We start from the raw sequence: 16359 nt of genomic DNA on the forward strand, positions 1-16359 counted from the left end.
TTCTCAAATTTGAGATTTTTGGTTCCAATCGCCGTGCCTTTGTGAGACGCAGAGTAGGTGAACAGATGATCTCTGCATGTGTGGTTCCCACCATGAAGCATGGAGGTGGTGGTGTGATGGTGCTTTGCTGGTGACATTGTGATTTATTTGGAATTCAAGCCACACTTAACCAGCATGGCTACCGCAGCAATACACCATGCCATCTGGTTTGCACTTAGTGGGACTATCATCAGGACAAAGACCCAAAATAAACCTCCAGGCTGTGTCTATTTTTTTCCAAGAAGGAGAGTGATGGAGTGCTGCATCAGATGACCTGGCCTCCACAATCCCCCAACCTCAACCCAATTGAGATGGTTTGGGATGAGTTGAACCGCAATGTGGAGGAAAAGCAGCCAACAAGTGCTCAACATATGTGGGAACTCCTTCAAGACTGTTGGAAAAGCATTCAAGTTAAAGCTGTTTGAGAGAACGCCAAGAGTGTGCAAAGTTGTCATCAAGGCAAAGGGTGGCTACTTTCAAAAATATCAAATATATTTTGATTTGTTTAACACTTTTTCAGTTACTATATGATTCCATATGTGTTATTTCATAGTTTTTGATTTCTTCACTATTATTCTACAAAATAGAAAATATTAAGAAATAAATTGGCCCAGCATCATCCGGGGTAGGCCGTCATTGTAAATAAGAATTTGATATTAACTGACTTGCCTAGTTAAATAAAGGTTAAATAAAATAAATAAATGAGTAGGTGTGTCCAAATTTTTCACTTGTACTGTAAGTAGTCAGTACTTACAGTACTCGAAATTGAGCTCAGGTGCATCCTGTTTCCATTGATCCTTGAGATGTTTTGATTGGAGTCCACCTGTGGTAAATTCAATTGACTGGACATGATTTGGAAAGGTACACATCTGTCTATATAAGGTCCCACAGTTGACAGTGTATGTCAGAGCAAAAACCAAGCCATGAGGTCCAAGTAATTGTCTGTAGAGCTCTGAGACAAGATTATGTTGAGGCACAGATTTGGGGAAGGGTACCAAAACATTTCTGCAGCATTGAAGGTCCCCAAGAACATAGAGGCCTCCATTTGTATTAAATGGAAGCAGTTTGGAACCACCAAGATTCTTCCTAGAGATTGCCGCACGGCCAAACTGAGCAATCAGGGGCTTGGGAGAAGTGAAGTTTGAGTCATGCGTCTTCCGAAACATGACCTGCGTAACCGCTCTTCTTAACAACCGCCCGCTTAACCAGGAAGCCAGCTACACCAACGTGTCGGAGGAAACACATGCAGGCACCCGACCCACCACAAGGAGTCACTAGAATGCAATGAGCATTCGTTACTCTCCCAGCCAAATCCTCCCCTAACATGAACAATGCTGGGCCAATTGTGCACCCCCCTATGGGACTCTCGGTCATGGCCAGTTGCGACACAGCCTTGGATCGAACCCAGGTCTGTAGTGACACCTAAGACACTGTGCTGCAGTGCCTTAGACCGCTCCGCCACTCAGGGAGGCCCCTTCAGTTTTTTATTTAAATAAATTAGCAAACATTTCTAAAAAAACTGTTTTTGCTTTGTCATGAATGGGTATTGTGTGTGGATTGAGGACATTTTTTAAAATCCATTTTAGAATAAGGCTGTAACGTAACAAAATGTGGAAATAGTTAAGGGGTCTGAATCCTTACGAAGGTACTGTCTCTACAATACAAAATCCATGTCTACATGTATGTAAGGTTCTTGTCTTATGTGTGTGGTCTCTTCACAGTTCCCGCTGTTTGATAAGGTGTATTTATCTGATTCTACTGCTTGCATTAGTTACCTGATGTGGAATAGAGTCCCATGTAGCCTTGGCTCTATGTAGTACTGTGCACCTCCCATAGTCTGCTCTTGACTTGGGGATTGTGAAGAGACCTCTGGTGACATATCTTGTGGGGTATGAATGGGTGTCTGAGCTGTATGATAGTAGTTTAAAACAGACACCTCGGTGCATTCAGCATGTCAACACTTCTTACAAAAAGAAGTAGTGATGAAGTCAATCTCACTCCCACTTTGAGCCATGAGAGATTAACATGCATATTACTAATGTTAGCTCTCCATATACATTTAAGGGCCAGACGTGCTGCCCTGTTCTGAGCCAAAAAAACTCAGCAGCAAGATACAGAAAAATAGTCGTCAGGGGCCTCTCGAGTGGCGCAGCAGTCTAAGGGGCTTTACTTTGCTCATCGCGCTCTAGCAACTCCTAGTGGCGGGACGGGCGCCTGCAGGGTGACTTCAGGTCGCTAGTTGAACAGTGTTTCCTCTGACACATTGGTGTGGCTGGCTTCCGGATTAAGCGGGCAGGTGTTAAGAAGCGCGGTTTGGCGGGTCATATTTCGTAGGACGCATGACTTGATCTACGCCTCTCCCGAGCCCGTTGGGGAGTTGTAGCGATGAGACAAGTTCGTAATCACTAAGTTGGGGAGAAAATGGGTGGGGGAAATTACAAAAATAATCATATAATTGTTGTCTCTTCTGGGAACTGTACTAGGTGTTCCAAACGCATCAATACAGGAACTTACCAAGTGTTCCCAGACTAATTTTTTTTAAATAAAAATGGTACTTTAAATTATTACAATAGAATTCAGGGATTGGGAAGAAATGTAGACATTTTGTGGGGAATTCTATGTATCAATGTGTGTGTGAGAATCACAGTTGGAAGCTGATGCACACAGCAATGCTTACCTAATTGGATATGTGTTTTAGAATGTTCGTGGTCACAGGGCCCTTATGGGGCATGAAATAACAAGCAGCTGTGTTTGGTGAGACTGCATGTGTGTGTGCGCGCGAATGTGTGTGTGAGGTGGGTGCGTGTGGGTCTGTAGGGAGGTTTATTAACACAGTCCATCAAGGTAGTATGGTACTCGTACTGGGACGCCCAAGGCTTAAGAAGTGAGCGCCACACAAGCAAGACAGTGCCTCCTCACAATACTAATATCGGCCCTTATTTTTACAAAAAATATATATAAAAAATCCCATTCCACCAACCCACAATAGCAGGGCAACTTCCACAGCTAGTCAGGTGTGCAGTTTGAGTTCTCCAGCTTTGCTCCCCTGCTGCGGAGATTATCCTGGCCACTAATGTTACAGACAGTGAATCAGTGGTGCTTTATTTCTGACTTTCCAACATACCCTACCCTTCCTGTAAGCAACTTTGGTGTCCACCAGTCATCAATTGAATGCAATAATTCACACATTCTACTCAACATATCTTCCTACATGAAATGATAGTCTGTCGAAGGTGTTCGGGGTTGAGCCCCTACAATATTTTTCCATGCTGAGACTGTGACAAAGGTTTTACAAAACAGGCATGCCCTATAGCAGACCAACTCCATCAGAAGGAAGAGGGAAAACACTAATAGGGACTATGAAATATGTACTGTCCACATAACAGAATCCCTGATAAAAGACCAGCCAGCCCCTAACTACAGCCCCTGGCATCAACATGCTTAGCCTTATGTTGTTTTTTCAGACGGTTAACCATTTTGGCATGACCTGATAACCACAAGGTACCTTTCTGTTGTTCTCCCTACGTGTTAACAATGTACACAACTTAGAGAGACGTGGTTCAATCAAAGGCCATTTTGGAGGAAAAGAAAGCAGACAAGAGATATTCAACTTCTACCAATGTTATTTTTGCTGGAGAAAGCTGGAGGCTAAACCAAATGACCTAAAGATCTAGCTGGTATAATCCAAAGCATTTGCTTTGGGGGTAAATATTCACCTGGAAGATTGAATAGATGTACTATATAGCCCTATTTCATTTGAATCTATACATCAGAAACAGTCAACACTAGAGCCCAGATCCCCTGTTTTACTGAGGCACCCAAGATCTACTGGGACTGTGATGAACTAAAAGGACATTCCAGACACAGAACAGAAATGCAAATCACATCACGCTGGAAAGTGATCTGCTACAGAATGACTAATTAAAAGGTGAAAAAAATGCTGTCCGTGAGGCGCCAACAATACACAGAACATAAACCGCCGCCATGCAAACACAATTCGGGGCCTCCTCTAAAAAGGTTTCAGCCTCGTGTCAGGCTATAAATAGCGACGCGTTCACAAACATTGAAAGCAAATACTTGGCACCTCCATTTTCAATACCGGGTCATAGTCAATATGCTAAATATTGTTCGCCCCATCAGTGGCACCACATGCGGGCCCAGGTTGTTTTTAGACCAGACCTCCAGTGGGGATGGGCGCAGGAAGCAGGTGTTGAAAATGTCCCAAACCCCAGCTTAATACCCACTGCTTTATTCATATTCTCAGTTCCCAGTGTGGAGTCCTTAAAGCATAATTGAACATAAAGCCTATCACCTCCAGGCTGAACAAAGGCAGAGGGGAGGTCCTGCTCGAGATCTGCCCCACAACGGGCCAATTACCACCTCATAAGATTATGCTTAACAGAACATTAAAGCACAATCCAGGCAGCAGCCTGGAAAACACTAAATCCTCAGCATTGGTTCACAACTGACAACGTACATTAGGCGGGCCTAGACCTAAACTCAACTGATCACCTATAGACTGGAGGATAGAGGACCCTGTAGGTTTGCTTAGACTTTGTCTGTAGCCTATACCCCCCCCCCCCTCCCGAAACATATCAATGTTATCTTTACCAAAATATCATTGACTGTTATGTCATCCTATTTGTCTCTCAGACATAATGTCTGTAGTGGTTAGAAACAGCAGAGAGGGTGAAAATCATATATCTTGTTAAAAATGTATTTCTAACCAGAGCACGTGTGTCTCAGGCCATCATTAATGCAGACGGCAAAAAGGAATTAGCCGGCCATGTTTGCTTATCATACTCTGCACAGCACCTCTCAAAATAAAAGCTGAGCATCGAAGTACATTTCCTTGTCTTTGCCCTTCAATGACCTACATAGGATCTGAATAGTCGCACCAAACAGGTTCGACAGTAAATTGGTAGTTATTGATTGATGTCGACCTATTCGGTGACTATAATATTTGTTATTCACATCCCTAGAGACTTATTTTGAAGAACCATCGGAGAACTTGGCAGGACAAGTCATCAACAAGTGCTCCGAGGCAAACTTTCAGAAAGCAATGCTCTATGCCCATCCTCTTCTTTTGCTCAACCAAACGGTGTACCCCTGTCCCCCCTCTCTTTTGGGGCTCACAGGGGCTGTTTTGAGCCCATTTTGCCCTCTGTTCCTGCCAGAACATCCGGATCCTCCAAGCCACCTGCCCCCACAGTCCCAGGCCAATATGATTAATGGCCCTCTGCCGGGACTCTCCATCCACTCAGCACATTGTTGAGAGGCTCTGAAACAGGACAACAGTTGCATCGCCTCTTCACACCGGGCCTAAGCCCTGCCTGTCAGTTCCCGGTTAAAGCACAGTTAACTGGACAGATTTACAGCTACTAACCAGCACTAGGTGACAGCCTGTCTTGGTATAGGACCCCGATTAATCATGCGAATTTGATAGGTGCTTTTACAACAACGAACCAAAGGCCTACTGCACCAACAATGGCCCACATCCCGAAACCCACTGCTCTGCTGGTCATAAAGTTACCTTGCATACAGTGTTCAAACATAAAATGTCCCATATGACGTTTGTACTGTACTGAAGATTCAGATTGTGAAAGTTGTCCAACATTTTGCCATTCCTTTGGCTTGACAGTTAACCGTTAAACTTCCCCAAGCGCCCAATAATGAAAGCTTGAGTACTGTTCCTAGAAAAAAGTTTGAACCCTTTCCCCATTCGGACTGGGGCATTAATCCTACGAGGGTGCTAAGCGTTCCACCTTTCCCATGGACAGGAACAAATGAAAAGGTTGGGAGAAGTAGCAGACAGGACACCATCTCTCTAACGGAAACCCCCAGGTCTCGAGTTTTTGGCGCAATGGAAAATAAGTCTTGTTCCTTAAGGGACAGCAGTTGTAAATTCCTGACAGGGTCAAACACATGCTGTCCTTCAGGTCTGGGCCCACACAATGTTTCTCTGTGACATTCACAGTCAAAGAGTAAAAAGTCCCCCCTACCTATAAGTCCCCGTTATAGCACAGTGGTGAATGAGAATCCACATGCTTTAAAGGGATGGGGATAAGCAAATATATAGGCAACTTCACAGAATGAATTTCAATAGCACACAATCTTATCGCATTGCATTATGGCATGGTGGTTGTCATCAATACTCAAGAAGAGTAGTGGAATTGGGGTTATAAATAGGCATTATATCAAGCATCAGCAAAATGATCAGGGTATTAACGGCTCTGACAACACCATCATTAGTAATTACTGGCTTTTTGAAATGAGCAATAAAAATGACTAAAACTGGGACTGAGAATATAACCCTCCCTTATCATAATCTCAGTGGCAAGCCCACAGCGTACTGGGGAAACACCAGGGACATGTAATGAAGTTCTCACAGTGGCTATTCCACAGGGTAAAATGTCTTCATGAGTAAACATATTTGTATACGTGACTGAGCGATATGAATTATGGCTCTTACTTGGCATTTGCCGACTGCATTCTGGCAGTTCAATTGGGTATGATATATGTGCGAATATCAGGTGGCAGAGGAGCGCAGGGGGCCTAAAGGGCACAGTCGGTTCCCACGTGCACAGACTACGGCCCTCAGAGGCCCGGCCACAGCTGCCTGAACACAGCTGTGTGGCCAAGACGGCACACACACTTGACCTTGAACTACGAGTGTGTGTGTGTTTCTACTTATTGATGGACGAGACTGTACAATGATGTACACGTATGGGGTGGTAGGCATTTCATAGATAAAGTAACACATAAATAACATTAATCCTTTAATAAAGAAACTAGGAAGAATATTTTTATTTAAAAAATTTAAATAAACAAGCAGACCCTGATTTTAGCTTGTTAAGACACTTTATAAAATTATTTTCTGTCGCAAAAATGTAATTTCTTCAGCATCCACTTCCCAATTACCATTAAAGGGATGAAATCATCATGAACATGAAGTGTTTTAGACAAAAATAAACATGATTCAAACGTGCTCCCTTACCTAATTTTGCCACTCCTGCCAAAATTGTCTCTGCATTGTCCTTTGCTCAGGGGACAAGGAGGTAATTATTGAAAAGGTCAGTCTGCAAGTGATCAAATCATGGCTACGGCATTCACTCTACGCTTTCACTGCCATGCCCCCTAATATCAACCACTGGTGCCTTTCTGGTGATTCCAGTCAATTAGAGGTGTGCTTGTGAATTTCGTTAGTGTTTGGAAAAAAGAGAAAGAGCTGTCAGTCAAAGGGCGCTCTGGCTTTAGATCTTGTGGGTGTTGGAATCTCAGAACCTGTATTTGTAGGAATAAAAATGAGGGGATTTAGACGGACTGCTTTCTCTGCAGACCTGTCAAATCTGACCTTCGCAGTGAAGGAAAGGGGAGGAAGAAAAAAAAAAGATTTAAAGATTTAAAAAGCTGTGTCTGAGACTGACTTGTGCATTACAAAAGGTAGAAAAGATAGACCAAAAAAATACATATCTGAATGAATTGTGTTCACCCTGCTCTTTTCTTTCCTACTTCTCAGAGGTATAGTCGACCAATGTATAACCGTTAATATAAATCCACAGAATTATTCAACAGGGGATTGAGACAGATCTCTGTTTGATGTTAAACATAGATCATTTATAGAATACATCACTTCTCTGCCAATGTCAGGGGAGAGCTCTGATTGAATTTACACATCAAAACAATGCTTTGCATTTTTGGATGCTGTAAAACATCCACTGCCTATGGCTTCAATGAGCAGATATGGACAGCTCAACGTAATAGGCATTACCAAATTTGTCACAGGGCCAATTTGTCGCTATTAGTTACTTGTTTGTAATTCCAGTGTAGTGCGGGGATTACCCAACACATATCCACATGGTTATCCCTGTCATCACTGGTCTACTTACTGACCCAGATGTTCAATGACTAGGGGACAGCACTGGCAAACCATAACTCGAAAACCATGAGGCAATAAGGCAGACAAGGTTTCGAACCAGGCTTTGGAGTGAATATAGAACATTCAAATTTAACATGTAAATATGATCTACAATGACAGCTGAAGAAACTTAGAAAATGTCATACCCAAAAACAGCCAATAGAAACAAAATTGTATTTTTGTTACAGTAGTACTAATGACCTTTGGTAGACAAACTGCAATATTAGTGTTTTTATACACTACCGTTCAAAAGTTTGAGGTCACTTAGAAAAGTCCTTGTTTTGAAAGAAAAGCACATTTTTTGTCCATTAAAATAACAAATTGATCAGAAATACAGTGTAGACATTGTTAATGTTGTAAATTACTATTGTAGCTGGAAACAGCTGATTTTTTAAAGGAATATCTACATAGGCGTACAGAGGTCCATTATCAGCAACCATCACTCTTGTGTTCCAATGGCACATTGTGTTAACTAATCCAAGTTTATAATTTTAAAAGGGTAATTGAGCATTAGAAAACTGTTTTGCAATTATGTGAGCGCAGCTGAAAATTGCTGTGCTCATTAAAGAAGCAATAAAACTGGCCTTCTTTAGACTAGTTGAGTAACTGGAGCATCAGCATTTGTGGGTTTGATTACAGGCTCAAAATGACCAGAAACAAAGACCTTTCTTCTGAAACTCATCAGTCTATTGTTGTTCTGAGAAATGAAGGCTATTCCATGCGAGAAATTGGCAAGAAACGTAAGATCTCGTGCAACGCTGTGGTCTTCTCCCGTCACAGAACAGAGCAAACTGGATCTAACCAGAATAGAAAGAGTGGGAGGCCCCGGTGCACAACTGAGCAAGAGGACAAGTACATTAGAGTATCTAGTTTGAGAAACAGATGCCTCACAAGTCCTCAACTGGCAGCTTCAATAAAGAGTACCCGCAAAACACCAATCTCAACGTCAACAGTGAAGCGGCGACTCTGGGATGCTGGCCTTCTAGGCAGAGTTGCAAAGAAAAAGCCATATCTCATAAAAGTCATGCTGTGATTTATTAGTGTTTGTATGATATATATTAAACAAAAAGGGGGAAAGTCTACCCTTTCGTTGTTTGCAAACAAGCAGTTAAAATGTAAAAGCCCTAGATGCAGATTGCAAATCTGTAGAAAGCACTCAATTATATGGGTCTAATAAGCTTAGTGATGGAAGATTAAGCATCAAAAACATCCCTTCCCAAGGAGATACAAGGCCTACTTCCTCTGGGGAAAAGAGAAGAGTGTGATGTGGTAAGGTGGGGTGGCAGAGGGGATTTGCATGGCATATGCTTAACCACTGGTCCAGGCTCCATAACCGTGTCCTCTGTTTGAAATAAAGATAAACCCTCTTTCCAGAAGATGTAGGGGGGAACATTTCAGAAAGAGAGACAACACTTCCTTTCCCAGAACAATTTATAGCTCTGCTTGACAAGACTCCCTGCTATATTTACCCAACTTAAAATTGCAGATGATATACTTCCAGCTGCATTGTGCCATGGCACATGGCCCTGTCAATCACGCTACGAGAACAGAACCTTTAACAACGTGGAGAAAGTGGCTGAGAAACCTTTCAGTACTAATCCACATTTTGTTCACTGGTTGCTTTTGTTGTTAGAGGAGCTAAGATACACAGTGTGAATGGAATTACTGGGCTTTCATTAAGCAGACAGCTGGGCCACTACAGCCCACCCGGAATAATTCGTACAGAAATATTGGTTGGGCGGGTGTGGTGGCAGGGGACTTAGCTTGTGTTTGTGTTGCCGCAAAACAAAAACACATTGATCAGTCTGTCAAGTACAGAGTTGGGCTTTGGCCTGGTTATGTGATCTGCTTTTATTTAGGCTTTCATCGCTCACCAGGACATGGACATACCATGTCAGAGAGCCAAATATGCACAAGATTGGGGGTTAGGGAGGCAATAACAGCTTTTAACCCCCCTAATGTTTGCCCATTGCAAATTTCATATCAAACCTCATGAGTACCAAAAAAAAATAACTATAATCAAGTCAGTCTGCTCAAACTCAAATGGAAGTCACAACATGGGATAACAAAAAAAATGTTTAGTCCATTAGAATATTCCAGAAAGGCAACTTGAGCTAAACTACTTCTGTAAACTAACTGGCAACCAAGAGAATACATCAGTTACCTCTTCAGAATCAAAGTAGATAAACATAATATAACACTTGTTCCCCCAATGCTAGCTGTGGACTACTAACAAGGCCTTTGGTGTTCTGAGAGGGGTTGGGGGGGATGAAAAAGCGTGGCAGATTCCTCCCAGGCCCCTGGCGCAGCCGTGCCTGTCCATCTCGAGGCAGTGGCATTCCCTGGAGGATGCGCTACGCCTGGAGGGGGCTGAGACCATGGCTGCAGGGTCCATGTGTTCCATCTCTCCACTAGCTGCTACTGTGGCTGGGGATGGGGCTGCCAGGAATCCCATTGCACAAGCATGACTGCACAAAGGCTTGACCGCAGAATTAGCTCACCCGGTGACCATCAGCTAGCACCCCTCCATTAAAACGCACAACAGAGCCACTCCAAATGATCAATCACAACAGACGGTGATAGAGGTCAGGGGTTCTAGTGGTGTTGTTGCATGCGAACCCTATATGGCACTAGAGATACCATAAACGTTTACTAGAGATACAATTGGCTGACGTTCATTTTTTTATAACTTTAAACGCAACTTGCCATCCCATGCCTTAAAAAGTAAATTAGAGTAGGGAAAACTAAATCACTTCTAGACAAGTGAACTCAGGACAGCCAGAATAACCAGATTCCAAGTATTTTCTATGTCAAGTATTTCCAAACTATAAACCAAAGATGTGACTTTCCTAACTAAACTCAGCAAAAAAAGAAACGTCCTCTCACTGTCAACTGCATTTATTTTCAGCAAACTTAACATGTGTAAATATTTGTATGAACATAAGATTCAACAACTGAGACAAACTGAACAAGTTCCACAGACATGTGACTAACAGAAATGGAATAATGTGTTCCTGAACAAAGGGGGGGTCAAAAGAAACAGTATCTGGTGTGGCCCCCAGCTGCATTAAGTACTGCAGTGCATCTCCTCCTCATGGACTGCATCAGATTTGCCAGGTCTTGCTGTGAGATGTTACCCCACCCTTCCACCAAGGCACCTGCAAGTTCTCTGACATATCTGGGGGGAATGGCCCTAGCCCTCACCCTCCGATCCAACACGTCCCAGACATGCTCAATGGGATTGAGGTCCGGGTTCTTCACTGGCCATGGCAGAACACTGACATTCCTGTCTTGCAGGAAATCATGCACAGAACGAGCAGTATGGCTGGTGGCATTGTCATGCTGGAGGGTCATGTCAGGATGAGCCTGCAGGAAGGGTACCACATGAGAGAGGATGTCGTCTTCCCTGTAACGCACAGCGTTGAGATTGCTTGCAATGACAACAAGCTCAGTCCGATGATGCTGTGACACACCAGCCCAGACCATGACGGACCCTCCACCTCCAAATCCATCCCGCTCCAGAGTACAGGCCTTGGTTTAACGCTCATTCCTTTGATGATAAACGCGAATCCGACCATCACCCCAGGTGAGACAAAACCGCGACTCGTCAGTGAAGAGCACTTTGTCAGTCCTGTCTGGTCCAGCGACGGTGGGTTTGTGCCCGTAGGCGACGTTGTTGCCAGTGATGTCTGGTGAGGACCTACCTTACAACAGGCCTACAAGCCCTCAGTTGTTGTTACATGTGGTCTGCCACTGGGAGGATGATCAGCTGTCCGTCCTGTCTCCCTGTAGCACTGTCTTAGGCATCTCACAGTACAGACATTGCAATGTATTGCCCTGGCCACATCTGTAGTCCTCATGGCTCCTTTCAGCATGTCTAAGGCACATTCATGCAGATGAGCAGGGACCCTGGGCATCTTTCTTTTGGTGTTTTTCAGAGTCAGTAGAAATGCCTCTTTAGTGTCCTAAGTTCATAACGACCGTTCCACATGTGCATGTTCATTAATTGTTTATGGCTCATGGAACAAGCATGGGAAACAGTGTTTAAACCCTTTACAATAAAGTTTGGTGAAGTTATTTGGATTTTATGAATTATCTTTGAAAGACAGGGTCCTGAAAAAAGGGGGTTTCTTTTTTTGCTGCGTTTATGAATTAATGAAGAGAGATGAGTAAAGCCACACACACCACTCACAGTGCATGAACAGACTTGCATGGCTGCCACCTGCTGACCTTATCCATGAGACTCTCAATTACAAACACACCTGTGAAGATACAATACTTTGTAGGCCCTCTAGGGCACCTTGAACAGAGGACTTCATACAACATTTTGTGTCTTATCCATCGCTCAACATATTTGTAAAAAAACAGATTGTTGAAAGTGTAAACGTGTTCTTACTCAATTGACCTGGTAAAACAGGGGTTTAAATTAACTAATTAATTAATTAAAAAACATTGCTCCGTTAAGATTCAGGATACCAAGACTTGAATTTACATTAGGATAACTTAGTAGACAAGAGAAAAGTGAAATGTAAAGAAGTGAAATGATGAAGGTCATGTCCTCTAATTCTGCCAAGAAACCTCAGATGTCACTGTAGTGGAATAGGCAGTGGACTAGACTAACCAACCTAGTAATGTGAAACAACCTCCTTTACTCAGCAAAGTGTATGAGATTAAACATTTTCATATGCATCATGTTGGCGCCAAAGCAAAATGGCATCATGAAATGTTTGTTGCCAACATGAAGGATAGTTTGCCAAACTCCATAGGCCTATACCTCTGGACAAGGTTTATTCCACCAGCATAGTATATCAAGATGAGCAGGATCGGACGGAGCGAACACGTGCTGAGGATGCCTAAAGAAAGTTGCTCTCAGATGAACACCTACGGGAAAGCACAAGCGAGGCAGGCCAAAGAACGTGACAATGGACAGTGGTGGCTGAGCTGGAAGAGAGGAGTCTCATGGGACAGGGCACCAACTGCGGCCTAAGACTCCAGTTGAAGATTGTTGCGGCATTATGTCCAACCCGGAATAAAGAGGACTAAGAATTAAAGTATAAAACATTTGTATGTCTGAGTACAAGGAGAAAATTGCCCTGTAGAGGAAATATATTTGACAGTAATAGTACCTATTGAGTATGGTCACAACCAAAACCCATCAAAGAAACATAACTAATGTGAAGGGATGAATGCTCTTCTTAAATTCAAGGAAATCCAACACAGAGTATATTCAATTTTTTACTGAATTGAGTGTTGTGAGAAGAACTCAGGAGGTACCAGTGTCTTGAAGTGTTGAGCATCTTCCCCTCCTTGAGCAGAGAAGAACACTTGCACAACTTAGCGTAACATTTACCTTCGCCGTCTTGTTCATAATGAGGCACTTGGATAAAAGACGAACAAACAGTGATATCGTTTCAAATGGGACTTCTAAAAATGATTAAGCTGAGTAGTCCCCCGCAGTAAGACATTGGGAGAGATAATATTGACAAACTTGAAAGGCCAGCCCATTTCTCTGTGGAAATCTGCTGCACACCTGATTAAATATGTTCTTACTCTTCAGGCAGGAGAAGGCACTTTGTGATAATCTGAATGTGTTTAGCCTCATGGTCCCGACTGACTGAGGTTTATTCATGTAATGTATTGGCGGAGGGAAAATTGAAAATATGGCTTTCATTTTAAGCTGGTCTTCTTCCATGGACAATGGCAATGATAGTCGTTCCAGTATAACGAACAATTGCTATAAACTTAAAATACTTTCATGTGTTATCATCTCCTCTGTATCTGCATAATAATGTAAGTATGAAATGCTGTTTGGGAGGAAATAAGAGAGAAGATTTGCAAAGAGGGCTAGTCAGGAATTAGTAAAGGAGACTGCTGCAGGTATCTATTTGCGTGTGGGATGACAATTTAGAGATAGGGACTTACCTTAGATATCCACTAATATTCTGTAGTTCTATAGAAAAAAAAAGGCCAAATATACACTGCACCATGTACTGTGCTTGCCATTATTAGGTTATTACCTTTCATATTGTTGAGAATCTCTTTCAGGTGGCTGAAACTGTTAAGCAATGGATCTTGTTCCTCATCCTGTCCAACAATAAAACAAACAGTACTGGCATCAACAAAAACTCAAGCATGAGAGGACATTGAAGCTCAAAGTGAAACTACTCCATTCAAATGCTGTAGATTTGACCAAATTAACACATTGCCTACAATTTTAACGCAATTACTTTTTTTTCTACTCAGAGTAGCTGCCTATGTAGACTTAAGGTATTAAAGTATTTATGACGATTAGGCCTTAACACTACACAAAAAAACAATGGCAGCACTATGAAAACTATTTCTGCATATCTTCTTTTTAATCTTCCTTCCTCTTGTACCAAGTCTGAAACTCATTCCTTGAGCAGGTAGTTCGACAATTAAAAAAGCTCAACTAAACTGTTGTCTTATATGAAACTAAGCCTTGATTGAGAAATACTATTGTGTTACAAAAATGTCTTTAACAAGACAAAACAACTTACCAAAGGAGTATGGGTATTCCACCTTGAATTCCTCTTGATGGCACCTACAACAGTACAGATCTCCCCTTGGACAATGTATATATTCTTGTCCACCATCCTGAAACCTGAAAAGACACAAAACAAAATGGATATACATTTTCAGTAGGCTTACTTCTTACTAAAGCAAGTAAATTAATTCATGTAAAATTGCTTGGTAGTCAAGGACCAGCCAGTCAGAACTGTCTTAACTGAAATATTTTATCCTACAGCAAAAAATCATCATAAAAGCAGCTGTTCTCTGGACACCGCCTCAGACAAAATCGGGCAAGCCGAACATTGGTAATATTTGAATAGCAGTTTCTCCATGTACCTTAAAATGGTTGGATTAACCGTTAAGCAGGCCAGAGAAAGGTACTGTAGAAAGATAGTGTGTGTCTGCAGGGAAATGTTATTCGACTATTGAGACTGAGAGGAGGTCATACGGCGGCAGCATTCTGTTCAAATTCATGATAAGCAGATTCAAAATAATAAGAGATGAATGGTAAAGGGTGGTTGGAGTGCTGAAATGCAAGCATTGATAGGCTTAGACTCAGGTGACGTAAATGCAAACAGAAATGTATTATCACTTGTTTCAAAAGTGTTAACTCCTCTGTCACAACACATTTAGTGAGGATATAGCAGATTATGTGGCTCAGTAGAAGAACATAAGATTTGCTTTGGTCCTCCAAGGTCTGACTTCACACATAGAGCCATTGCTTGAATCAAAATATGGGCCTGAAGTTGTAAGAATGTAGGTAGCTAGACTAGTCAATTTAAATGTAAAATATACCATACAGCGTACAGTTGCTATTGATATGTGGCTTAGGCCATCACCTGTGGCTTAGGCCATTTCCACATTGTGATGTGCTACTGCCTGACTTTAAAATGTAAATTAATATTTTGTTTCACTGACCTACACAAAATAGCCCATAATGTCGAAGTGGAATTATGTTTTTAGAGATGTTTAAAAATGAAATGCTGAAATGTATTATGTAATTGTTATCGCAAGCCTAATAAGTTGCATGGACTCAGTGTGTGTAATAATGGCATTTAACATGATTATTGAATGACTTACTCAAATTTGTAACCCACACATACAACTACCTTTAAGGTCCCTCAGTCGAGCAGTGAATTTCAAACACAGACTCAACCACAAAGACCAGCAAGGTTTTCCAATGCCTCACAAAGGGCACCTGGGTAAAAATAAAAAAGCAGACATTGAATATCCCTGAGCGTAGTGAAGTTACTAATTACACTTTGGATGGTGTATCAATACACCTAGTCACTAGAAAGATACAAGCGCCCTTCCAACTCAGTTGACGGAGAGGAAGGAAACCGCTCAGGGATTTCACCATGAGGAAATTGGTGACTTTAAAACAGTTAGAGTTAAATTGCTGTGAGAAAACAGGATTGATCAACAACATTGTAGTTACTCCACAATACTAACCTAAACGACAGAGTGAAAAGAAGTAAGCCTGTACATAATACAAAGTTTCCTTAACATGCATCCTGCTTCAAATAAGGCACTAAATTAAAACAGCAACATTTGTGGCATAGAAATTCAATTTATGTTTGGGGCAAATCCATTATCACTGAGTACCACTTTATATTTTCAAGTTTGGTGGTGGCTGTGTCATGTTATTGGTATGCTTGTCATCGGCATTTAAAGGATAAAAATAAACTGAATAAAGCTAAGCACAGGCAAAAACCTTGAGGAAAACCTGGTTTAGTCTGCTTTCCAACAGACACTGGGAGACAAATTCACCTAAAAGGCCAAATATAAACTGTTGTTGATTACCAATACCACATTGAAATGTTCCTAAAGGACTAGTGGTAGTTGACTTAAATCAATGTGTTGTACTAATG

At 42.0% G+C, this 16359-nt stretch overlaps 1 protein-coding gene across 4 annotated transcripts in view; it reads right to left on the reverse strand.

Moving 5' to 3' along the window:
- The window catches only part of LOC110502410 (Golgi-specific brefeldin A-resistance guanine nucleotide exchange factor 1), a 127880-nt gene that overhangs the window by 90768 nt on the left and 20753 nt on the right, over window positions 1-16359 (reverse strand). For all 4 annotated transcript variants that reach the window (XM_090216808.1, XM_021580428.3, XM_090216809.1 and 1 more), the window contains exons 2-3: window positions 14476-14579; window positions 13975-14041 (exon numbers count right to left, since the gene is read on the reverse strand). In XM_090216808.1, coding sequence (XP_090072934.1) covers window positions 13975-14041; window positions 14476-14579 — 171 coding nt within the window. The remainder of the gene's footprint in view (window positions 1-13974; window positions 14042-14475; window positions 14580-16359) is intronic.

The sequence above is a fragment of the Oncorhynchus mykiss genome, chromosome 23, assembly GCF_057628025.1.
Source record: "Oncorhynchus mykiss isolate SJ-2025 chromosome 23, ASM5762802v1, whole genome shotgun sequence".
NCBI classification, from domain to species: Eukaryota; Metazoa; Chordata; class Actinopteri; order Salmoniformes; family Salmonidae; genus Oncorhynchus; species Oncorhynchus mykiss.